Source organism: Cydia fagiglandana, chromosome 23 (assembly GCF_963556715.1).
Source record: "Cydia fagiglandana chromosome 23, ilCydFagi1.1, whole genome shotgun sequence".
In the NCBI taxonomy this organism is placed as follows: Eukaryota; Metazoa; Arthropoda; class Insecta; order Lepidoptera; family Tortricidae; genus Cydia; species Cydia fagiglandana.
Window position 1 is genome coordinate 2,910,101 of NC_085954.1, and position 26,918 is coordinate 2,937,018.

The 26,918-nt window shown below is 35.3% G+C and overlaps 1 protein-coding gene across 3 annotated transcripts in view; it reads right to left on the reverse strand.

Moving 5' to 3' along the window:
• Positions 1-1,375: 1,375 nt before the first annotated feature.
• LOC134675862 (irregular chiasm C-roughest protein-like) overlaps positions 1,376-26,918 on the reverse strand; it is a 62,414-nt gene continuing 36,871 nt past the window's right edge. The window contains exons 4-20 of one of the 3 annotated variants that reach the window (XM_063534179.1): positions 22,750-22,830; positions 21,725-21,876; positions 21,082-21,173; positions 20,650-20,758; positions 20,165-20,338; positions 17,957-18,059; positions 17,655-17,788; positions 17,183-17,309; positions 16,651-16,796; positions 15,765-15,918; positions 14,430-14,668; positions 13,763-13,921; positions 12,713-12,798; positions 11,267-11,421; positions 9,486-9,566; positions 4,608-4,700; positions 1,376-2,757 (exon numbers count right to left, since the gene is read on the reverse strand). In XM_063534179.1, coding sequence (XP_063390249.1) covers positions 2,720-2,757; positions 4,608-4,700; positions 9,486-9,566; positions 11,267-11,421; positions 12,713-12,798; positions 13,763-13,921; positions 14,430-14,668; positions 15,765-15,918; positions 16,651-16,796; positions 17,183-17,309; positions 17,655-17,788; positions 17,957-18,059; positions 20,165-20,338; positions 20,650-20,758; positions 21,082-21,173; positions 21,725-21,876; positions 22,750-22,830 — 2,123 coding nt within the window. In that variant the 3' untranslated portion in view covers positions 1,376-2,719. Of the gene's footprint in view, positions 2,758-4,598; positions 4,701-9,485; positions 9,567-11,266; positions 11,422-12,712; positions 12,799-13,762; positions 13,922-14,429; positions 14,669-15,764; positions 15,919-16,650; positions 16,797-17,182; positions 17,313-17,654; positions 17,789-17,956; positions 18,060-20,164; positions 20,339-20,649; positions 20,759-21,081; positions 21,174-21,724; positions 21,877-22,749; positions 22,831-26,918 lie in introns of all 3 variants that reach the window. The other 2 variants (XM_063534178.1, XM_063534180.1) reach the window with 2 other exon arrangements.

Sequence of the window (26,918 nt, forward strand, 5' to 3'; positions counted from 1 at the left end):
AACCAGTAGATATTTAGTATGAGAAATACCGGTAATATACCGGTTTACCGGTTAGTTCTATACATACATTTAAACCGGTTAACCGATTATTTTTATACTTATATTTTTAACGTTTTACCGGTAATTTCTATACCTACATACATATTTTACCAGTTTACCGGTAATTTTTATACTTACATTTTTTACCGGTTTGCATTCTCTAAGCAAATGTCGTGAATTTTTCTGATATCGTCTCTTAGTTTCTTGGCCGTTGGATGTATCGCGATCTACTTACTTATTTTGAATTTCTTCGACGTTGGGAATGTCCCGAATTATTCTGATTGCATTGTATTGCGACACTCCTAACGGCTCAGAAACTAGAAAATCGCTGTCAGTTGCTTATCATGCCAAGTTTCATGTGATTTAAACATTTTATATTAAAATGAGAGCGTAACTTCGATTGTATAGGAGCGACTTTTGTGACGGGTTTATGTGACTCTTAATGCACTGACTTTTATTTTACTGTGGACACTAGTCTACCAATACCATACACAATAAGTCGAAGTTCTTACGCCATCCGCGGAATGGTCATTATCGCTTGAACCATTAAGGTTTTCTCTGCAGTCTGCAAAATAACTTTAAAAATCGATACAAATGAAAGAAAATCTATGACTTGTAGCAACGTGTAGTGTAGTAAAATAGAGCATTAAATTATACTTACCTACTACTTTCTTGACTTTACTTTTAATAAAACTTTAGCATTACATATGAAATAAGAGTAATTTCATTGTCACTAACTTTTGTTTTTACAAGATTTTATTTAACTTGCAATGGGAATCTTGCAAGCTAAATTTTATGTAGACCCGCTTCCCATTATTCGTTTAAGCTGAAACTTAACAGACATTATATAAGTCGTGCCAGCGAGGTGATCTGATGATGGACACAGGAGGTGGCCATAGGAACTCTGGGATAAAACAACGCAACCTGTTGTGTTTGGGTTTCTTACAATTGTCTATGTGAATAGTTGGCAGTGTACTTAAAGAAAAACATTACTTAACCTCTTGTCAATGTAAAATAAAGATCCTGGTCAAATTTTTAGTCATCTTGCTTTTTTTACGAGATTAACTGGACACTGATATTCTAATTTACAATTTGAGTAACTAACACAACTAAAAATTATTTTTGTCTTTTCAGCTCGCTTTTTCGCAGTCGTGTTTTTTAATTTTTAAACAAATTTATTTTATTTTCGAGATTAATAGGTCAATCCGAACATACACTCAGAAGTTTTATTTAGATATCGTGCGTGTAAAAATGAATGACATCAATTAATGTTATGTCATTCTGTATAAGTGTACGTTCGAATTGGCCTGTAAAGTATGGAATAAATAAAAACCGGTTTTTCAGTTAAAGGTTTATTCAATATACGGAAATAATGGCAAATCAATTTCGCATGCAATAACAAAACACTGGCATGCATTATTTTTATACATTTTTGTTTTTTATTATAATAAAAACAATTGTATGGAATTTAAATACAATAAAAGATGTGCAAGTTGCGAAAAGTTTCCGAAACGTTGGAAAAGTTCACGGTAACTTCAGAAATATTTCACAGGAAACAAAGAAAACTTTTATTTTGTAAACGGAAAACTTCGATTTCCAAATAAAATATGAGAAGCTTCCGAAGTTATCCCATGTGTAAATTTCGAAATTTATAAACTTTGCACATCAGTAAATACAATGCGTTTTTAATCATGTATATTTCGGACGATTCTAAAATAATCAAATTAAAATTCGAATTGAAACCTATCCGACACTATTTCGTTTATCACAGAAAAGATGAACTTCCTTTAATAGTTTCATCATTTATTTCCTATAAATTGATTTATCTACTTAAATTATAATATCTATGGGCCAGATGATAAAAATTAAAATTTTAAATTTCTTTTTGAAAATTCAAGAAGTTTTCATATCAAAAATTTTGACAAAACATTCTCAGTCTGTTTTATTCCTAGAATTATTATACAATTATATATTTTATAAATATAATAATAATGGAATTAAATTGGAATCGTACATCGATTTTGTTATTTGAGCAACAGCATTATTTATAATACAATATTAATTATAAATATTTTTAATGAATAAGGGCCATTTTTATAATTACAATTGGTGGTACGAAGTTTTTCAAATCTACTTAAAATCTGTACAAATCTGGGTAATCTATTTTAATAATAATATTTACAAGTTTTTAAATTACAAATGCAAAATGTTTAAAACATTGAAAACTATTTTACCTACAATACGGCACAAAGATAATCTAAATACAATCGACTCTGGCTAAAGCAGAATAAAAATTTTACTTGCATGCTCCATATTTCGAAAAAACAATTCAATTACAAACATATTTCATTGTTCTTATACATTGAACGATGATACTTATAAAATTTCCATTTATAACATTTCATTATAATTTTTTAAGAGCTGCATCAGAATAGATTCAATCCAACTTTCACTTTAAATTACATTTTACTTGTTTTATATATCTACTATCTAATTATTTACATTCAGTCATACATTAAAAATCTATTTTAGGAACACGTTTACAATGATTATGCACGGCACACTCCCCTCTAAGTCCCCACTGCCGCCCTAGTTCCGAGCGGGGGGCGAGGTACCAAAAGCCACGCTTTGACGTCACTGAACAGCATTGTTTTTACACTAAACGTGTTTCATGCATTTGCTATACATGTGTACCCTGCGCCGGTTGGTTGCCATTACCTGCAAAAGAAATATACATAAGATGTGATATGAAAATTACACTAACAATATAAGTAAGTATTGTCAACTTTAATTGATATACTGTATGTTAAGAGTTCTCCAGCAGCGTGTCTTTAAAGGCTCCTCTTCAAGTTGGGCCAACGCCAACGCCAACGAGGGACGCAGCCATGCGGTAGAATGAGATAGCAATATCACTTGCTCCCTCTAACGCATAAATGCGTCCCTCGTTGGCATTGGCGTTGGCCCAACGTGAAGAGGAGCCTTAACAAAATTCTGCTCTTTTGATATACTTATTACGTATAATTAAATATGACAGACAAATGATTTTTGATATGTTCGTGTCACTTACTAATAGAATTAGGTATACAATCAGTTTAATAAAAAAAAATGATTCATACTTTAATGTTCAATATTTATATACACATTAAGCGCTACCTCTTGTGAATCAATTATGTTTTTTTTTTTTACTCACATTTATAGACGTGTCTATCGCGACTTTATTTTATTACCTTTATTTACCGTCGTCTATATGTGAGTTAATATGTGTTCAAAACGCGAAAGTTTTAAATGTTATATTTTCTTTTTATTACCAAAATGGTAAAAGAAGTTTGTGATATCACGGAGTGTATTAACAAAAATATAAAGTAATTTGGGTGGCACGATAATTTATTTAACCAGAAAATAATGCAATTCAAAATAATTTTAACACGAACGTGGATGCTCAAAAGCAATGAATGAATTAAAATAATCAACTTAATATGATTGCATCCACACCAGACAACGGTTTTGCATAAATGATTTAAATGAATTTGATAATGTAGTGCATTCGTCATAATTAAACCATTAAACATGTATGATAGCCAACTTTAACTGACCTTTAAGGTAACATTCCATTTCTAACCGCAGCTGCACTACCGGTACTGAACGCGTCGCTGTCATTGTCAATTTCCATAGTAAAAAGAACAGTAGTGCAGCTGTCGTTGGAAATGGACTGTCACCTTTATAGGACCACCCTAAAGGTAATTTCAGTATAATTACAACACACAAGGAACATCATTTGCGTATGGAGTTACGGAGAGTATGTTTTTTACGTCGTGTTCTTAAATAATCACAATCATCCTGTACGGATATGATGGTCGTATTTGTCTACGTGACAGCGTGATAAAACGGTGTTCGTCTCTTTCTATCCCGCAGAGTTAAAAAGTGATAGTTGTTTTATCACGTGGATAAATGTGGATAAAGCGATCCATAATAGGCTTGCTGAGTCACAAATGAGTATTGTTTTCCTGTCTGTCAGGTTCAGTTCAATAAAAAAAAAAGTTAACTTTAAAAGTGATTCTATCTAGTCTGTCTATCTTACGCGTCGATTGGAACTTCTATTTGTTATTTTTTTTGATGATGAAGACTCGGCTTACCTGATATTGTATGCGTCCCTGACTAGTTTACTCTGTTATATCAAAATAGGTAAATCTGTTGATCTGTTATATTATAATGTAATTTGATAGTAATTTTATGAACACGACAGACCTCAATGGTCTCATTGCATAACCACTGAGGTCCCGTTTCGACGGCAACCTAGTCTTCATTAGGATTAAAAAAAAAAGATTTCAACTCGGCTTTCCTGATATTATTCTCGTCCTAAACTACTTTACTCGTGCTTAATATTATCTAATGCTAATGGTACAATCAGCAGCAGAAATTGCTAAGCGGGCCAGGTGTTCAAAATTATCTTGACACGACTTTCTTGTTAAGAGAATAAAAGCGTGCCAAGATAATTTTGAACATCTCGCCCGCTTAGCAACATCTGCTGACTGTATGTGATAATAATGAAGATGACAGACCTCACTGACCTGATGGCATGACCACCGAACTCCGGACGGCGGAGTACGGCGGCGGAGCCGGTGTGGACGCCGGTTTTGCTGTGTGGACTTGGTTTGGGTAACCTGTAATAAAATGATGTTATGTCTAAATTAATAAATACATTATACTAAAAATACAATAAGTAGAGTGGAAAAAAAAAGTAAATTATAAAAGGGGAAAAAATAATCATGGCTACAAAGTACAAACACACATTAGGTTAGGTGTATAGAGTACACCTTTTGTCTTATTAGTGTCCTGATAGTGTTATGCGTCTTTCCAATAGGAATCATACAGTAAATGGACTATTTTCTTGCAGAAGCCTTAAGAGCCCTTTAACGTGCACACTAGCGCCACTGCTAAATAATCGTGATTATTTATATTTAACGACAGGTATTTAAAAATGGGGGCCATTACGGACTGTATTGTGTATTTAAGTACCTTTTGAATGTTGCTGGATTCGTCGATCTAGGAACTCAAAACAAAAACGGCCGTTTTTACTTCGGACGCATAGATTGACAAACCCAGCAACATAAAAACTAGTTTGATGTTCAAAAGGTACTTAAATACACAATACAGTCCGTAGCGGCCTCCTTTTTTAAACATCTTTCGTGAAATTTAAATAATCACGATAACTTAGTAGTGGCGCTAGTGTGCACGTTGAAGGGCTCTTAATATTAGTTAATCACTTCAACTCCTTAAAATCTGAAAGATGAAAGCATTTGTAAAATTTACCGCAACTTTATATACTATTATTCTATCTATCTGGAACAAAAAACTATATCAAAGTAAAAGATAAAAAAAGAAAGTACTGAAACCAAACGATTTGTTCATTTATCAGATAAACTTAAGATAGGCAAATAAATATAATATTTAATACACCATCAAAACAAAAGTAGGTACATAATCCTACAATATCCAGTCCTTTACAAAAATAAACCAGACATAACACGGTAATCTCTTGAAAAGAAGATTCGATATTTTTATATGTGCTAGACGCCTTTATAAAATTAATCTCATCAAAATCGGCTTAGGTGGGTAGTCTTGATCAAATCCTGTAAGATCTTAAGCTTTGAGTATCAGCGTGGGGGGAATAAGTTCAAACCCTGCTTTGGATCTGAAAAAGTGACATTGAAACTATAAAAATGATTTTATGAAGTACATGTGTAAGTTTATTATTTCAGTGTATTTTGTATTTGTTTTTTTTTTATTTTGTAAATATTAGTAGTAGTACTTTTTGGCCCAGTGGTTAACTGGTAGAGAATGCCTTATGGCATTAAGTCCGCCATTTGTACCTACTTATAATTTGATGTACAATAAAGTTTAAATAAATAAATAAAATTTTATTTTGATACCATCGTTGTGTATTATTGTATATGTATTATTTTCATGCAAATGGGTTAACTGATATTTAGTTTCGTTATCTCAACTGTTGTTTTTTTTTTTATTCAGTTTATCTTATTTACTGTCTTTACCAAAATGCCATTTAAGAATAAATAACTGTGAGACCGCGCTTTGCCCGGAAAACATATAAAAAGTCAAAAATGCGCGTTTTCCCAGAGATAAGACCTATCTAGATCGATTTATCGCCTCCGAAAACCCCTATATAGCCATACCATAATTTAATCGAAATCGTTAGATCCGTTTCCGAGATCCCCTAAATATATACATAAATAAACAAGAATTGCTCCTTTAAATGTATTAGATAAATAATGAATACGAATACAAATCAGGACATTGTCGAGACAGATCCGATGAAATGGTAGTTATAAAATAAAATACAAATTAATTTGTAAAAGCCGAACGGCGCTGAAAGTTCAATGTTATTTCGAAGGCAGACATTTTAATGGCGTAAGAGAAAATGCGTAGGAAAACTGAACGAACTTGGCATTTATCAGGTTACACTTAAAATATATATAATCCAGTGATATTGTAGGAATATAGCTTAGATTGGACCTGGGGATCCGACCCTTTCCCCTCCCTTTGGGGGGTAGGCATGGTACGATATCGTGGCTACCGCGCCAAATCAGCTTTGTTTGACCTTAGGAACAATCGTGCCGAGCGGCATCGCTTGAGTCAAAAGTGCATACTCACTGCACTGAGTGCTTGCGAGCTCAATTTCAAAAAAATCTAAATTTTTAAAGCCTTTATCTTGGAAACTCTTCAATCTACAGCGACAGTTCTAATCTCGTATTGTAGCAAATTTAGTCTTCTTTGAAAACGTCTAGGAAGGTACTATCAAAAACTAGACCTGACTTGACTTGACTTGAGTGCCAACATGAGTGTCTGCCTATCGCAGGGTTAGAATCGCCCAAAACTAAACATAAACCGAAATTTTCGCAGGTTTTTCGATTTTTGACAAAGTTGCGTTCGGCGCTCGAGGTCACCGACTTGGATTATTCATTGGACCAACATCATAAATAAGTCTGCAAAAAATGAGAACTACCGGATTTAACGCAAACGTAAAATGTATAATTTTACTGTATTCCTAATTATTTGACACAGAGTGACATTTTATAGGATAAATGATCGTAGTATTACATACATACATACTACATATTAACCTTTTATTACTTAGTAACCTCTCGTCTTTTAACCGAACTTTTCAATCTTCTTTTTGCGATTTTGTCTAGGACGATTTTTATTAGTCCATTTGGCACGATCGAGGCTTGAACTCACAATTTTTGATCACCGGCATACGAAAACTACATGTATTGGGCTTTAAGGTTTCGCGAAGTACTTTACTTACTTGACTTCGAAGGTTTCCAATTAAAAATTTGATAGAAATTAGGATTCTGTACAGTTTGATATAAAATAGTAGGTAGAAATTAAATAAAATGGAACTAAATAATTTCCATAATAAATTGATGCCATGTTTAAGCAGCATTTTACGTCATAAATGTGACAGTTACGTAGGAAGTGGCGCCCTCAATAATATAGTACCGTTTCTTGTCGGACTATAAAATATGACTTTGTTTAATTGATGTGTCTTCTCAGTTTGACGTTTCTTTGAAATTGTGGGTGGTCAGTTTATTTTCTTCAAAACACGGTATTAAACCATATTTTTCATTCCACACGCGGTCGTAAACGTCTTCATACTGTATTCAAGCGAACGACATTATTCTGGATCCTCACTGTCTTGGATAAAACGTCCCATTTTATGTTCTTGCGGTAATCTACTAAATAAGGCGTGGTCTGTAGTTTTTTTATTGAAAATTCATCAAAAATTGCATCTAAATTTAATGTTTCGCTCAACTGTCACGCAGTTTGTTGGCGTTGCGCTCTAAAGAAATTTTAAACTAAGTGGGCACTAAATAGCTAAAAAGCATTAGCAACATACATAGGTGTTATATATCATTATTATCTTATTACGTCTGTGTTTTAAATTTACCTTGCTATAATAATTATTGCTTATATTAACAACATCTGATCACGAATTTAAAATACTTATCTATATATTTATTAAAATATCCGCATTTCACAGATCTGATACGAATGTATCGGATTTAGTAATATATTAAATAAACGTTACCATCACCTTCTCAAATGTCAATTCACTGACTTGCGGTTTAAAGTTAAATTTATGATTATTGGTTTATTTTAAACTTTATTGCACGATATAAAATTAGTCATTTATATCACTTTTCAATAAAAAAATAAATTTATTATTCCTTTCCGTCAAGAATTTATTTAAAACAACTTGTTCTGTTCCTTGTGGTATAAGTAAGTAGGTACAGGTATATGCTTATGCTAACACAAACCGCAAACTTTACGTTTGCAACATAAATTAAGTTTATCATGAGAACGCGGGTTCTTCGATAATTTCTGATATTTACTACAGTTCAACCATTTGCCCACATCACAAACCGCACACTTCATAAAAGTTTATGCACCACTACATTTTACACCCTTAAAGCCGATTTTGATTTGACAATTTGAACTTATTTTAATATATTTATTTTTATTTTTTATTTAGAAATTTAATTCAGGCAACAAGGCCCATATTACAAATACCTTACAGACTATACATAATGTATTTTATAAACTTAAAACTAAACACTATTTAGTCGACAAAACGGCGTGGCTCCGTTGCATCGTTGATATGACCTTGTCGATAGCTAACACTGATTGATGCATCATAGATAAAGTCTGTCGATTCGTAGCAGGTTCCGAACTGCTAATCGTTTGCCTATTGTTAAGAAAAACCGTACGTGCTACTTTCTTGCAAAAAAGGGTCTTAATTATTCTAATTGCCACCTGAGCGCGGGCTAGTCCAACGCTTAAAAAAGCAGTGTAGGTGCGCTCTCCGAACGCGCGTAACACACATCTGGATACATTTTAGACTGGTTCGACTCGCCAGCACTCGGTAACCGTAGAGAATTACGCTACCCTTTTTTTTACAGGTAGAGGCACGTGCGGTTTTAATGACAAAGGATTAGCGGCTCGGGGTCAGTTACAAATCTACACACTATACCAGTAAGTTCGAGAGATATGCCCAATGACACGTGACTGATTGCGTTTTGCACGCACCAATCAAAACCTCCTTTAGCAAGAAGTTTTGACCGAAGGGTGTCAAGTTCCGGCGGTTACGGCGGTTTTTTTAAACAAAAACGTCACTTTTGACACTGACATAGCTAATCCATATCGTTTCTAGATCTATTAACTAACGTATCTTAATGTTGGAAATGGGCAGCATGTATCTTATTTTTTAAGGTATTTGTCTATTAGGCCAGTACTTGCCTGGAATAAAGTTTTCAATTCGATACGAATATTCGAATTCGAAATTCGATACAATTTCAATACGAAACGAAAACCTCATCAAATGTTTAAATCATAATCAGCCTCGTTGTGATACAAAGTATTTCTCTTACCATGTGAACTGTTCCTTAGATACGGGTTCCCGTATGTGGCCGCGTACCGCAAGTCCACGCCTTTCGCGTAGATCGGTGGCGCTGCAAACAGAACGAGACTTGTGACAACGGAAAATAGTTAGTTTTAGGGTTCCGTACCCAAAGGGTAAAACGGGACCCTATTACTAAGACTCTGCTGTCCGTCCGTCTGTCACCAGGCTGTATCTCACGAACCATGATAGCTAGACAGTTGAAATTTTCACAGATGATGTATTTCTGTTGCCGCTATAACTAAAAATACTAATAACAGAATAAAATAAAGATTTAAGTGGGGCTCCCATACAACAAACGTGATTTTTGACCGAAGTTAAGCAACGTCGGGCGGGGTCAGTACTTGGATGGGTGACCGTTTTTTTTGCCATTTTTGCATTATGGTACGGAACTCGCACTTGCCCGGTTTTTTTACAGTTTTGAGTCACATAATTATATTAAACTGTAAAAATTGGCTTCCTATCTCTCTCTTCCTAGCTATCCATCCCACAATCCCACATGGTGGTGAGGTCAGCTTTCCTGCTTAACCATCTCCACTTCGCCCTGTCCACGACATCCGATCGTCCTCGGATAACTTGCACTCACTAATGTCCTTTAGCACTACATCATTAAAAATTGGCTTCCTATGATATAGAGAAATGAGTGAAAAGAGCAGCTATCATAAGCAGTACTTGGGTTTACAAAATTCTACACTGTTTTTGGATATTTTTGTCTTTGGTCTTTTGGATTATTTTTATTTAAAAAAAGATTATTCTACTTGATAATATTGTTGTCTGAAACATATTGAATATTTGCTCACAATCTCCTGTTAAAAATAATAATATAGTTAGAACTTTCTTAAAACGGGTTTATATCACTCTTTTCTCTTCTAAACTAAATGTGAACTTTGTCTATTTAGTTGAAATGAAATTTGTTATAAATGAAGACATTTTGAGACCCATGGAAGGACATTGGATATATTGTATCAATTAACATCATCACTCAGATAGAGTCGCTGGTTGAATCTAGTCCAATATATTTCGAGTCAAGTAAGAAGCTCTCAACACCACAGGCCAAAGCTAATAAGCTTGCACGAAAAAGCAGAAAAAAGTTATAAAATAAAAGCTTGCGGTCCAGCACAACCCAACCCGTTTTGCATTCAAGTCGACTTTTAAAAGGCTCAAGCATGTGAGCTTATTTACCGCTTTGCTTGTTATTCAACTTAAAACTTTAGCCAGAAACTTTTTGTCGGTCACCACACAGTGTACGAAAATAGCCCATGTTTTGTGAGTAAAAGTTTTCGATTGAAATTGGCGTATTTATTTTAAAATGTGGAAGCAAAGCGCGGAGGCGTAAAAATAGGTATTTTAAAAGGTAAACATTTATACATTTTATATAAAGTTTTTGTAATTGGAGATTTCGAATTTTGCCGGAATTTTTTCTGATAATTTAATTTATGGAACAAGATGATTCTTAAATAATTATGATGAAAAAAGACTAATTAACGCTAATCCTTTTACAGTATTTTTATAATCTTCTACTGAAAAATCGAGCGTCAAAAATTACATAATGTCAATGGTGTACAATTTTGTTATAAGCCAGCAATATTAGGTACAAAAACAACTCTCGGGACATCCTGTAAAATGACAAAATGTACGGAGCTCCACCGAAGCGCCCTTAAGATCCGGCGTAATCTGGCACATTATCAATTTCGCCTCAACTAATTTGTTAAACAGAATTCTTCCCTTAATCAAAACAGGAACCTCACTTACTGTCGCCACCAACTGGCAGGCCCAAATTATTGATTGCGTCAGTCTCGTCTTGAGTTTTCGTTCGTTGCAGAGAACTATTCTGCGATGCATTGCCGGCTGACAACGGTAACGTTGAAGCTGTGTCGATGGAACGCGTCAATGAGCCTTGAAGTGACCTGCACAAGAAATTTTCTTTGGATATTTTGGTAAAGGCAACACAAAAACATTGCAGAAATTTACTACGGAACTTCTTGCTTGAATGTCGACTGGCACTTTAGCAAGTTTATTGTGGAGAGACACAATAAGTGGGTTTTCGGCACGTGGGAGTGGAAACAGTGAAGTGAATGAGGCTGGACCTAACACTTAAGGGTGGGTTTTTGGGATAATGGTCTGTGGAAATGTCTTTGTACGGGAAGGGTAAAAATAGTTTTATTTCGTGGAAAATGTAGTAGTAGTAGTAGTAGAAGTAGTAAACTCTTTATTGTACAAAAAGACATATTAAAAATAACATACAATTAGTAAGGAGTACAAAGGCGAACTTATCCCTTTGAGGGATCTCTTCCAGTTAACCTTTGAGTAGATGAGAGGAGAGAGTGAAAAGAGGGTGACAAATGCAGCAAAATGTACAACGAGGTACCAGAAAGATAAAGGATATACGAGCCCCGATGCAAATTATTTCGTCTAGCTCCACGCAACAATTTTGTTTCTTTTAATAAATTTTACACATGAACATAAAATGACCCAGTAATGGGAACCGTAATAGTAATGTTTAATGTAGTTTATTTTGATCGTATAATAAATGAGGCTTTTATTGCTGAAAAAACGTACTTTTCAAAAACGTTGTCCAAATCATATTGTCCTCTCCTACAGCACTGCTGCATGCATGGGCTCGAAACAAAATTGTCAGTACATTAGCAGAGCCCTGTTGCTTTCCCTAGTAATAGCCCTTTTCACATATGTTGTAATCCTACCCGTCAATAAAAAAATAAAAAATCCGTATTTTTGGATTTAGTTATTGCAGAGTATTACCATATAAAGTTAAATTACATTAGTATAAGCATTACATATTAGTAATTTTTAAACTAAAACATTATTTTTGAACAAACGCGAGAACCTCAAAAAATGGTCTCACTAGACGAAAACATGTGCTCGTCGGGGCTCGTAAATACAGATAAAGAAGAATAAAGGATAAAATATCACGACATTTTTCAAAACGGGAAAGCCAAACTACAATGCCTGTTTTTGACAGATAGCATCTTGAACACATTAGACTTGTTTAGCGTCGAAGGATACCCGCATCATAATTATCACGTGATCTTGTGGCAAGGGGAGGGGGGATTGGGGGCAATTGGGGGGGGGGGGGACAAAAATAGTCCAAATATGATCACATGATTTCAAGACGACCCCTTGCTTCTATAGCTCTAAAGCTCTCAACATTTCCAGTTCCGAATCTAATTCCCCACTAACCTGTTAGCAGGTTCCGGCGACTGTACCCTCAGGTTGTTCGGCGGTGCGTATCCCTGCGGATAGTCATACACGTACCCACCCGGGTTCTGCAAACAAAGGCATCGTGTCAGCTGCGCACGTCAACAAGCTTGCGGTCAAACTTTCGGGGGCGATTGTAACTGTACTAGTAACTTTGGATAATGTACTTTATACTGCTGAAGTCAAAGTTGAATTTGGTAAAAACAGTGAAGGCGGTTGTGATGTTTTGAATAGTTGATTATTTGGTTTGAATTAGGAGAAAATGCGTTTGGAAAATGGACGTTAAATTGATAAAGTTGAAGTCCATATTTGTAAAACAAGTGACGGTAGATAAGATGTTTTGGATTGTTTAATTGGTTTGATTCTGGAGTTAGTATAAAGGGTTGTTCAGAGTGTTTAGCAATTGGTAAGTTCTAATTTGCTACAGATGTTTATTGTTGGATTAATTGGTCAGATGTAGGGGTGAGGTCGTGAGCATAGTTGTACACACAAACATATTGGAATTATGTTTCTGATATTAGCGCTGCTATGCCATGAGGTTTTAGAGTTTAGTATAACATAAAAAAATGTTTTAACTGAGTATCAAAGGCAAATGACGATAACTGGATTTTTTATTTAGCCTCTATAGCAATAATAAAAAATGTTCTTAAACAGATGCTTACAGAGCTTTTCAACGCTAGTCTACATACATACGCTCGTCCTGTAATGATCTTCAATGGAATAAAAAAAAAACATTTAAAAGGTTTTGTCAAACATTTTCTACCAGATAGAAAATGTTTTTAACTTTGGGTGCAGATAATAATCTAAAATCTTCTATAAAGGCATGGGAAAGTAATCATGAAAACTGATTTAATATCTCAATGAAATCCCTGAAACCGACTTTAGCGAAACTGATAGAGCGGTTTTAAAATCTATCATGTTTTTGATATTGATATGATACGGTTGCTGACGCTTTCTAAAATGCGAATACATTAACCGATACGTTGATATTTTCCCTTCTCTTAATAGTTTCCAATTTGCAAACAAACTTACCTTGTAATAATTTTCGTTATAAGCAGGATCAGAATAGTCGTTGCTGTATCTGAACTGCATCAGAGGATCGTCCAGTCGTATGCTCGGTAGAGTCACAGGCCCGGCCAATGGCAGGCCTGACTGTAGTTTTGAGTCGGATCGATCTGAGCTGGTGTAGTCCTGAGAAATAATAGATTTATTAATACACAAAATATATAATTTACACGTAAGACTCAAACATATTGAAATAGTTTTTAAACGTGATTTAAGTCGTTCACACTCACACATTTCGATCTTTTTGAAGAATCATCAACTGGAGTAAAACCAACACGTCAAGTAATAATCAACTTAAATACTTAAGTGAACCATTTTTTTTTTTTATAATAGAAATAATCTATAATTAAAATAGTTTGCATGACAAAAATACTGTATTAACAGAAGAACATAAAGTGCCTCTACAATTTTTTTTTAATATATTTAGTCTTTCTTAAGTGTTTGGATATACTTATTACATGTAGTTATAATTTTGGACATGACTATAAGATAAATAAATAAAGCAGTGCTACTTTCTAGAATTATAAAAGGAACAATTTAGGATTCCAAAAGAAAATGTATCGTTTAGTTGCTAATCAAACGTTCGAAAGAAGTAATTTTTATGTACAAGAAGGCTTTAAAGGTATTTACTTACCAACTCATAACTACCATCCCCATGAGGCAACTGCAACTTCAAATCGCTAATATTCGAGCTCCTATCGCTCTCCTTGTTGTACATATCGCAAGTGGTAACAGTGACATCTGGCTTCTCGCTCATCTGCTGACTCTTCTGTCTCCTTCTCCTGTTGCAGATGACCAGGAGAATGATGAAGGCGGAGAAGACGATGATGCCTGATGTGACGCCAATGAGAATGATGAAGAGAGGTAAGGTTTCTGAAAAAGTAAGAAAGAATAAGATTTTGTAATTGTAATCAAAAGTTAATAAACATTAATTGATGTTTGTATAATTCTAGTCAACATCAACACTACTACCAAAGAGAATAGATAGTATAGAGGGGTCCTGTCATAGTAAATATTGTAGTCACAGTAAATTTACTGCCATCTATCGACACACGACTAAAACTCAAAATCAACACGTATAAAATTATCAAAAAATGTTATATATGGATTATCATCATCATCATCATCATTTCAGCCATAAGACGTCCACTGCTGAACATAGGCCTCCCCCTTTGGGGGGGGTGAATGCCATAATCGCCACGCTTGGCAGGCGGGTTGGCGATCTCATTCGAGTACACCGAATTTGAGGGACGCTGCTGCCCGTCCACCGGTGGTCTTGGACGTAGTTTAAGGACATACCCGGGTCCATATATATGGATAAATGATTTTATTATTTTTATATAATTTTGACCCATATTCATTCACTGATATCTATGTGTTATAATTATTTAAGATGAAACGGTGTCGTCACGTCATCTAGCCGAGCATAGGCCAAGGGTGTGTGAGCCATCTATCCGAGAATAACTTTTTCTTGACTTTATTCATCTTATACGAAGTTACATATGTCTTTGTTACTACTAATGACGAAAGGTAATGGTATATTTGGTGGCAGTGGTGAACTTTATTTAAATTTAAGGCAGACTTTCTTGTCGGTACAATTTCTTCCGGTCTATTTCTCTTGTTGCCAATTCTATCGCCTTCAGGTACGTCTCTGTGTATATCAGTTTATTTATTCGATTTCTCCTCGTCGTTTTCTTTCCACAATGCGTTTGGATCCTACCGTCTGTTGTTTTTTTCTTTTCTTATCGTAATAAGTGTCCGATCATCATTTCTGTTCTAGCATGATGGTCCATCATCAATCATAAATACATTTCTAAATTCCAGAACTTCATCAATTATTAAAGTGTCATTCTATGGAACTTGCTCATTATGTAAACAAACCGCCATCATTTGAAATTTTTGATGGCAGTTTGTTTACATAGTAAGCAAGTTCCATAGAATGACACTTTAATGATTAACATATACTTACTTATAGGTTTAAGAGTAATTCCAGCATTAGCGTTCCCAATATCATTAGTGACACTGCAGTTATAAAGTCCGTAATGTTTCGATTGGCTCGCTCTAATCACTAAACTTGCTTTCACTATTCCATCACCCAGGTCTTGTTCAAAGGGTGCGTATTCCTAAAATAAAAAAAATATTAAGTAGTTATAACTTTCATAGGCATTTAAAATGGGTTTATAAAATGTACACTTGGTACTAAATAAAGAAATTGTAGATTTAAGTACCTACTTAATGTAAGATCTTTTAAACTATCATCTAGCCTTCAAGCCTGACAGCCAAAATTAATATCAAAACAAAACTGTCACTCTCTCAGTACAAAGTTAGCTTGGTGGTTCGATTGTAAGTATTGTAATTGTAACACACCTCTGACACCTCGGATTTAAATTTTCCGTCGTAACTCATACTAGGTAACTCTTCTTCTTCCTCGCGTTATCCCGGCATTTTTGCCACGGCTCACATGGGAGCCTGGGGTCCGCTTGACAATTAATCCCATGATTTGACGTAGGCACTAGTTTTTACGAAAGCGACTGCCATCTGACCTTCCAACCCAGAGGGGGAACTAGGCCTTATTGGGATTAGTCCGGTTTCCTCACGATGTTTTCCTTCACCGAAAAGCGAATAGTAAATATCAAATGATATTTCGTACATAAGTTCCGAAAAACTCATTGGTACGAGCCGGGGTTTGAACCCGCGACCTCCGGATTACAAGTCGCACGCTCTTACCGCTAGGCCACCAGCGCTTTCAACTCATACTAGGTAACATCAAGCTAATATCAAAATAGAATGCGTTGATATTTGGGACCAAAAGAAAACTTGAGAAAAATTTGTGAAGTTATACTTAAGTATCTTACCGGGTTCTCAATAGGCTTGATTTCTCGACCTTCGAAATACCATATGATGTCGAAAGATTTAGGAACACTAAGGAAGACACAATCTATCGTCACCATCTCCCCTTCTGCGCCAAATTGTGTCCTGTTGGAAAGAATCTTTGGCGGTCCTGGAAAAAGACAATGAAATTAGTAAATAGTTGTATTGAAGATTTTTTGCGAATTATTATGTAATGTTCTTTCGAAATTAAAAACAGAAACAAAATCAAAAATATACTAGGCAAAGAGGAACAGTGGCATGTTGGGAAGCTCATCACCAAGCGCTAAAATGTTGATCACGATCACACTCTGTCATGGGCGAAACGACAAAGAAGAAGAGATACTAGAAGTAGGATTCGTTATAAATCAAAACCAGAAACTTTTGAAGGGCATTTAAATTTATTAGTAACATTATCGCTCGAAGATCAGAGAATTCTTTGCTTAGAAGGTCAGAGAAAGTGTCTTTATAAGTATAATTTTTGATAAATATTAAAGCATAAGACAAACGAATACGAACCTTTAATGAAAACCGTAGCTTCGCTCCTGATTTCATTATATCCTTCCACTTTGGCAATGCAGACATATCTGCCTGCAGATTGCTCGTCAACTCTCTTTATCTTTAGGGTCGGTTCGGACCCCTTAGGCTGCTGAAATATGTGTCAAGTTCACATAAATATGCAAAGTACATTTATTATAATTATTTATTAATACTGTAACTAAATCATAATCTCATTTGACTTGGCACTTTTAAATCCTTTTAGTCTACTTTCCTCAATTGTTAAATCAAGTGTCGCTATTGTTAAATCTGTTTTATAAAATCCTTTAAATTTTATTAATTGCAAAATTATTGCTTTAATTATTATTCATCAGATTATAATACTCACCAATAACAGTACATAGCACATACCACAATATAATTTCGAATTTGGAGCAAATTCTTAAAGTAGGCAGATTTTAGTCAATGTGGTAAAAGCATGGTAGTCACTTACCGCGATCCGGCCAGGCTCATGAAGCACCCACTTTATCTCGGGTTTGGGCTGGCCGTCCACATCGCAGTGGAGGCTGACGGTGGAACCCTCGTCTGCTTCGACGTCGCGGGGCCTTGTCCGGAAGACTGGTGGATCTAAAAAAATACAACTCTGGTAGAACGCTTCATTCCCGTAGCTCAGCCTTAGGCCTCGCGTGCTAGCGCTCATTCCCACAGCTCGGCCTTTGGCCTCGCGCGCTAGCGCATATGTCGAAAGCTTAATTTCATTATCATAAACAACATTTTCATGATCTTTAAACTTACATGTCACATCTAATGTAACAGTCTCTTCACTTTTCCCCACGGAGTTGCTCACTTCACATTTCACCACTGCGTTGTGGTATTTCCTAGTCACGTTGAAGATTATCTGAGGACAAATACACAATTGATTAGTTTTGTAATATATTAAAAAAATCTTACATAAATTTAATCAGTATTATTTGAAGGAAAATCAACATTGAATATCACGTTTTGAAAGCCAATATTTATTTATCAATCGATTGAGAAACTTTTGATTTCTTCGTCCCTTTACTATAATAAGTAATTATTTTATTTTAGTAGTTATCAAGATCATCTTCGTAACACAATTTGAATAGCATATTGTTCTCGTAGTAATATTATGCCATCAAATACGCCTTAAATCAGGTCTAAAAGGTGACCTAAAACTACGTTGACAAACGATTTTAACTGCTGCATTTTGTTAATTTATACAAAGTTGAGCGTTTGTGTAGCATTTTTCGGTACTCAATTCATTTTTAGGTAAATTATTGTAGTTTTAATATTTAACGCCATTTTGTTTTAGTGAAAAATAATAGTAAAAATCCTTTGTCAACGTATTTATAGGCTAACCTGTAATAAACAACAATTTGAAAACTACATTAGCTTCATGTTATATAACCAACAAAAATTTTAATTTAATCATCATTTTGTACCATCTCCTGGAACTTGTGTTTAAATAACAGTATACTTACAGTTAAAATGGAATTCCTTTATTAAATATCATGTTGAATTCGCTATATTCCCAACGGGAGTTTTAAGCCAAAACTACATTTCCCGAGAAGTACGGGTTAAAACAACAATTTTAATTTAACCCACCGGAGTTAAGTTAGCAATTCCGCGTCGGGTCACAGAGAACCGAAGTAACAGAGCAACAGCTTCAATATGAGCATATCTACTGAGAAATACAGTAACCTAAGTATAAGAAATCTAATAATATTAAGGCTATTGTTAAAAAGGCATTGATAGAGATAAATGTAAAAAGACTCAGTAGCATGTAAAAACACTTAATGATAATGTTCAATAATTTTGATAGGGGTTGCTCCCCATGTCCCTTAGTTCTAATAATCTTAAAAATGTAAGATTAGTTCTAAGCTAATGGAATGTTAATTCTTTTTTTAAATAAACAATTGAATTTTTTTTTTACTACGGTGGAGTTCACAAAAATGTTATTTTAGTTGACATTGAAGTTGAAGGTTTTACTGTGAGCAACCGTTATGTACCTATTATGATCAGTGACTTGGGTTGTAACCTGACTTCTCAACTTCTCAACATTTATTCAGCACATAGGCCACTAGGGACTTTTACACGTCAACATTAAATTTACATACAAGCAAAAATAATAACAATATATCAACAATTTTATAAAATACAACCAACTGCAACTATTTACCATTTAAAACTAACGAATTACATTTACACTTCCTGAATTCGGATAAGGCTTTAAGAATCCAATCTTCAAGACTAAAGCAAGCTTTATATTCTAGTAGCGAGGAAGCTTATTATCTGTGATTTTTAAGACTGTTCACAACATTATTGATGTAAAAATTAAATACTGAAACTAAAGTTTAATCGTAGTTTTACTTAAATACGTTTTATTAGAAGCCCTGTCGTAGTGTGTCTACTTCACGAATTATTTGAGTTTTTTGATAAAAATGAAGTTTCTCAACATGCTTTTACAAAGTTATTACTCTGTAATTTTTATCATCTGTATCCAGGCTCCATACTGCAGCCGTTCATGCATAAACTATAAATGCGCCGCTGAAAAATGAACGCACTCGTTGCTCATAAAGAACAGTAATCGGATAATCTAGTGGATATTTCGCACGGTTGGCTTTTAATTGCTTATTTTTATGTTTTTATTTAGTATTTCGAGTAAAAATGATGTAATGAAAGCTAAAGCACAAAAAAAAATCAACACATGGAATTTGAGACTCATATAATTGCAACGTAAGACGACAGAAAAAGCTTCTCAAAATATTGTGGTAGGAGGGAACAGGATAGGGAAAGATAGGATGGAAGACAGAGAGTAAAGGGGGAAGGAAGGAAATAAGAATGGAAGGAAAAAAGGACGAATGAAAGAAAGAAAGCGTAACAAAAATAAATAAATGTCAGACAGGCAGAGGCAGAAAGACAGAGGAAGAAAAAAAAAGGAAGAACGAAAGCAAGAAAGAAACAAACTAACATGCGACTTACCATTTCCTCAGTATAATCTCCAACAACAGGGCTGTTGTTGATGTACCACCGGTACACTTGAGCTCTTGGATTGGCGTCTACATCGCATCTCAGTCGCGCCTCCGAGCCCTCGGGGAAACGCCCGTCTACAGCGCCAGAGCTGATTGAGAGTTTCACTTTTGGGGCGTATCTGACCTGTTTAAAAACAACATTAGCGGTTATGGGCCAAGAATTTTTAAGGTCCTCCAAAATACAAAGTCTAAATATTTCCCTCAATCTATAATAAGTACGCTCACAAACCCGACATCAATAGCAACGTCCATGCAGTTTGTTCGCCACTCCATTTTGTGACCTAACACGTTCAACAAAATGGCGCCATAAAGCAGTATAGGAGTCGAAAAGTTGAAATAGGCTAGGCTACCCATGTTTTTGTAACTATTTTTAATAAGAATGGGAAGGGAAGTCTCTCGTGTCGGGTCTTATGCATTTATTGTATAATAAAATACCTCGATATAAACAGTGGCCATCCTAGCGGCTCGGTCGGCGGTGTTCTGCGCTTGGCAGGTGATTGTCTGCTTGTGGTGATCCTTGCTGGGGGTCAACCGCAATATGGACCTGTGACAGTTATTGCGTTGTTTTAGCGTGACGTGAATTTACTAAGCGCTAATCTGCTAGACAAACTTCGCGACAGTTTAAATATCAGGCGGAGGATGCTTTTGAAGGGTTAAAATTAAGGGTTAAAGTTATAATTATAACTTGATTCATTAAATAATCTGTCTTCTGTTTTTTAATGTTGACTTTTACTGGTTCATCAAATACGTAATGTACCTAACGACCTATTTCGTGGTATATGTAATGGTGTAATGTTAAGTAGACAAATTTAGATATTCGACAAATCCTAAAAAATAGGTAATACTTTATAATATACATGTATTTACCTGGTTTTATACTTTTGGCCATCTGGTAGCAGTTCCTCCGACGTTTTTACGTTCTTCTTGATAACTTGTTGGTTGCCATCGACCCACGTGATCTGAATAAAAAATAAATAAAAAAAATTAGTTAAGTGGACCTTTAAAATTGTAATAAATACCGACTGGTATTTTTCTGCTTATCTATGCAGCACAAATTTGCTAAAAAATCTGTTGCTTAGAGCGAATTTATTGTAGTCCCTCCTGTCGTCTTGAAAATTTAGAACTATTGAAGTAAACATATTTAATATTTAAACCAAATAGGAATACAATACCTAATCCCATTTGATACTTTCTGAATATTATTTTTGGCAAGTCTAATAATCTAAACTTAACGTTTTATTCGGCCTACATTCACAGTTTTTTAGTAATTATTTTTGCTTAATTTTTTGAGAATGCCGAATAAAGGATGACTCACGCTAGACCGGGGCCGGACGCCTCGGCCCGGGCACGGCCCGGTCTAACGTGAGCCATCCTTGATAATGGTAACATTCCATTTCTAACCCCAGCTGCACTACCGGTACTGAACGCGTCGCTGTCATTGTCAATTTCCATAATAAAATTGACAGTAGTGCAGCTGTCGTTGGAAATGGAATGTAACCCTAAGACAAACCTCAGCCGCAGGTTTTCCGCCAACGGACACGCATTCTATATCTACTGGTTGCTCTTCTGTTGCATCTATGAAAGCGCCTTGCACGATCCTAGGCGGATTTGGTGCTACCAACACTGTTAGTTTGGCGTAGCGGGAACGTATGGCTGGCTCTCCTGCAGACAAAGAAAACATAATCAGATAATCACCCAAAGCACAGGATAAATACTAATAGTAGTAGGTAGTTATTGTACAGAAGACTCACTCTCTAACAAAACGTGTCTGTTACGATCAGGACAGGTATGGCCGCTAGATGGCCACAGCGCCACGCGCGGCTTATGGCTAGCCACCAAAATTGGTATGGAACGGATGTACTTTTAGCTACTTGTAGCAAAGCGACGAAATGGCGAAGTGAGCCACGCCTGCAAAAGGTTCATGTGTTCCACTACTGGGTACTGACCTCATGCAAGTCACGCAGGACAAGATGGTTTGGGCTATAGTTGGAACATGATTTAGACCTTGTTTGATCTACATCATACATATACCTATGCAAGTTCTCTTAAGCTTTGACTACACTTAAAACTATTAAATATTTTTCATTCATAATCATGACTTACTTAAGTCATGTCTATTAACCAACACGAGGACACAACTCAAAATTTGTATTACCTAACTTTGGTAAAGTATCGCCTCTTGTGTCAGAATAAAGAGAGCTTTTACGAGCTGCTGTGTTGAAAAAGGTATTTAGCTAAGCGCCACTAAACTTGTACCATGCAGAGTTAACTCGTTCAACCTGGAGTTACCATGGTTACCAGTACTATTTGACACTGGGTTAACGGTTTAACCGCTTAATCCCGGGTTAGTCGAATGGTGCAAGCGGGCCGTACTTAATAGTAATTGTAATACGTTAGATTGAATTGTTAGTTTTATTTTATAAAATTGTTGATGTTATTATTTTTGCTTTTATGTTAATTCAATGTTGACGTGTAAAAACTCCCTTGTGGCCTATTTGCTAAATAAATGTTGATGTTTGATGTTAGATAACTTACCATTTAACCCCGAGCTCACTTGGCACTGGTAGTCCCCGTCGTCTTCCAGAGTCACGTTTTGTATCTTCAAGGAGAAATCTCCTGCAACAACAAACACTTTCTTAATATTTTTCCTAAATGTCTGGAAGATATCGCTTTTACAACGAAATTACAACTTGTCCCAAAAATATTCGGTTGAGTTACAAATCTTACGAAAATATTAACTCAGGGGAAGATGTTTTTAGGTGATATTGTACAAAATAGAGAACTCTAATATCCACCATCGAGATCTGACAAAGTGAAAAAATCGGCCCATTAACGTCTTTTCAGTGGACCTTATAAAAGCAAAGGACTGCAAAATCCAAATTTCTTGCTAGACCCTTATATATGTGTTTATCAAAACTATTCTCACCTTCTGCCGTATTCGAACTTCAAGATATTCAACAACAACCTTATAATATAACATAGATATTAAACAAGAGACGACACGTACTAGATCCATTCTAGATACGTTATAGTTTAGATATCAACTAGTTCTCTTTTGCAGCGCAATTCGGACAACCAATGTCACTTTTACGTTAGATAGAGTAAGATATTTATTAGATGTGAATTGGATCTCTAAGTCATATCCTGTGGAAATCGTTCAAGAGTATCTCCACAATCGCGCAAAAAATGTCAAATTTGACAGGTTAGATCTTTAACATATCGTTATCGTATCTTGGTGATGTCTAAAAGATATCTAATAGATGTTTATTTCAAAATCCGAATTGGGCCCCTAATCTTCCTCAAACCAAATCATCGCGAAACTATTTCAGGTCTAACGAGTACTTTTGCTGTTTCTACTACACCTACGCTTCCTAGTGAAATGGTACGTCGAAACGTGTACTAAATATAACTCTACCTAAACAATTTAAACCATGTTTACGTTTTTATATATATGTACCTATTTATACAATATAGTTTCCACATTTTTTTATATCGTATCTTCAATATATGTGGTGTTTCCAAGCAAAACACACTTTTTCGCTTGTCATAAGGACGCTTTATCAGATTATTTGTATAAAGATACAAGCAAATCTCGTTCCTTATGGTAGACTACGACACAAATTTCAGACACAAAAGGAAATCTTTAAATTTTAATCAGTTGATGTAAACGAATTCAAACGGTGCCAATTTTCAGTTGAATTGCTTCCAAAATCATTCGTCATTCATGACCACCACGGACAACGCGAAAACATAATTTTTCTACACCTTTCTTTGATTTTGAGCCGACTAGATCAAAGGAAAGGATTTTTAACGTAGGTACCTACTTGTATTAATCGTTTTCGAGCTTATAGATATATCATTAAATTTTCGAACTGTTCGAAATGTAACACAGCGATTGAAATTCAGTGAAATGAGGTAAAACAAAATAAAGGTCTTAAATACAAAATTCAGAAATGAACTGTATACGTGTACAGTCAGAATCAAAAGAGACCAAACACATTGTAACACACCTTGTTATCGTAACAAGTGACCGTTAAAAATATTTGTGATACATACTTTTATCGCCGACTGTAAGTCTCTCCATTGCATGTCTATCAATTCCTTCTCGAAATCCTTCTAATGAGCCTAAACTCGATAGTACATATATTAGTACATACAAAGAAATCAATTCCTTCTCGAAATCCTTCTAATAATGAGCATAAACTCTATAGTACATAAATATTAGTACATACAAAGAATAAAGGGGCCCACTTTATTATTACCAGATTACCAGTCCGCCTGCAGTCTCTGGCCTTATCGGGCGGCCTGCCGTCCTAGACCAATAACGTCCACAAACATAAGCGATAATTGCCGGCCGGCAATGGTCTGCTGCCACCTCTGCGACTACAGACGAGTCGTCAGTTTCCCACCGTACGGCCGCCCGCCGGCAATAGTCTGATATAATTTTGACAGGTCCCTACAAATTGACAGTTCGCCGGACGATATTAGCCTGTCAGTTAATCTCAGCAGGCCACACATTAACAGTTCTATTGAAGATTTTGGACTGACGGCTATTTGGACTACGGCTTTTCGATTCCGGTCATCGTCGACAAATATCTGCCGGACAGTCAGTGGCCTGCAGGCCAATTTACACACACATTATCAGATAGCCGGCCGGTGGCCTGTCTGCTGTCAGTCGAGGGCCTAATAGGCGGTGAAGCTAAATAAAAATGTGTAAAAAATTAAGGATGTGTAAAATTATTACCACTTTGACCGTCACTATATCTGTTGGATGCTGATTGTACTAAATATGTATACCCGAAAAGATTACGCTCAGGCGCCACGCATAAAAAACGGTTTATTTTCATACATTGCACATCTCAAAAATCTCATACACATATTATTAACCTCAGGCCATTGACCCCGGCTTGGCACTCGTTCATCAAATCATTATGACTAAGTGCAGCAAATACATTTGAATATCCATTCAATTATATACCTAATTGTAATTACATAAGGTGCATTATTGAATGAGTTTTCTCTTGCAGTTATTACGTTTTACATTGTATTTGTAGTCAAGGTTGGAAAATGTTTTATCTGGCCAAATAATTGCGGAAGCTTTCAAATATAAATAGACAGTTCAAGAGTAAAAGTACCTATGGTAGGTAATTAGGTAAATCTGATTGTCATGACATAAATATCGGCTCGATTCGGAAAATGAAATAGATTTCTACTAGACTTCAACAAGTTACGATATGGATAATTTAAAGATATTTGTAAGATAGATATGTCAAATTTGACGTTTCCGCGATTCTGGAGGTCCTCTTGAACGATCTCGACAAGTTATGACTTAGATATCCAAGTCACATCTAGTCGATATCTAATGTAGATCTAGTTGATCTCTATATCGTCTCTAGATCTTGTGATTATCTCGAAATCCGAATAGGCTGGTATGTCTAATTCTTTGTATGTCTGATCAAAGGTTAACTGAAAGAGAGTCTCAAAGGGATAAGATCTTTTGTTCTAATGCTATGTGTAGGTAAATTTCAAACGAAATTTTTGCCAACTAGAGTTATTGGATAATATATGTATAGGGTCATTGTGTTAGTTTACCGTCCAGTACCTGTTTCCGTCCACTTGGCGAAGTTGCTACAGAATTGCGTATAATTTGAATATATCCCTGTATCTTTAAATGATACGCAATTTTATTATTTATATCAATGACCATATGAGGCCGTGTATAGCACCATACAGGGTGTCCCAGAATTCGACGTCAAGCCGTAAACGGATGATAGACCAAGTCATAACAGTTCTCATAAAAATACAAAAAAAAATCCAACTCATGTTTTTTAAAAATTATGGTCACTTTACAAATTCACTAAAAAATCCACATCCTGTAATGGTTCTTTAACTCTTGTTACTACAAATTCCATAATTTATTCGATTTTTTTTATTATTGTGTAATCTTGAATAATTACAGGGTGTGGATTTTTAAAGTGACCATAATTTTTAAAGAACATGAGTTGGAATTTTTTTTGTATTTTTATGATAACTTTTATGACTTGGTCTATCATCCGTTTACGGCTTGACGTCGAATTCTGGGACACCCTGTATATACATATTGAACCAATTAAGATCGTAATGGAAATTGTTTGTGTAATGAATGGTGGATTTTAACCATTATCATCATTCCTAGCAGAATTTAACAAAAAGTAAACAAACAATTTGTAAATTTTCGGGTAGTTGGTAGTTTATTGGTTAACCGACCAAATACAAAACCGCCTGGACCCGTCAATGAACGACATAACTTTAACCTACATTATTTGATCGTGTAATGTTTCCATCTACCCTCAACTGGCTTAAAGAGCCATTTGAGTGTAGAATTTGTTTACTTTTATTTAAATACCTAAAGATACAGAGTATAGTAATCTATATAAAAAAAACCGGGCAAGTGCGAGTCGGACTCGCGCCCGTAGGGTTCCGTACCATAATGCAAAAAAAAACGGAAAAAAATGCAAAAAAAAACGGTCACCCATCCAAGTACTGACCCCGCCCGACGTTGCTTAACTTTGGTCTTAAATCACGTTTGTTGTATGGGAGCCCCACTTAAATTTTTATTTTATACTGTTTTTAGTATTTGTTGTTATAGCGGCAACAGAAATACATCATCTGTGAAAATTTCAACTGTCTAGCTATCACGGTTCATGAGATACAGCCTGGTGACA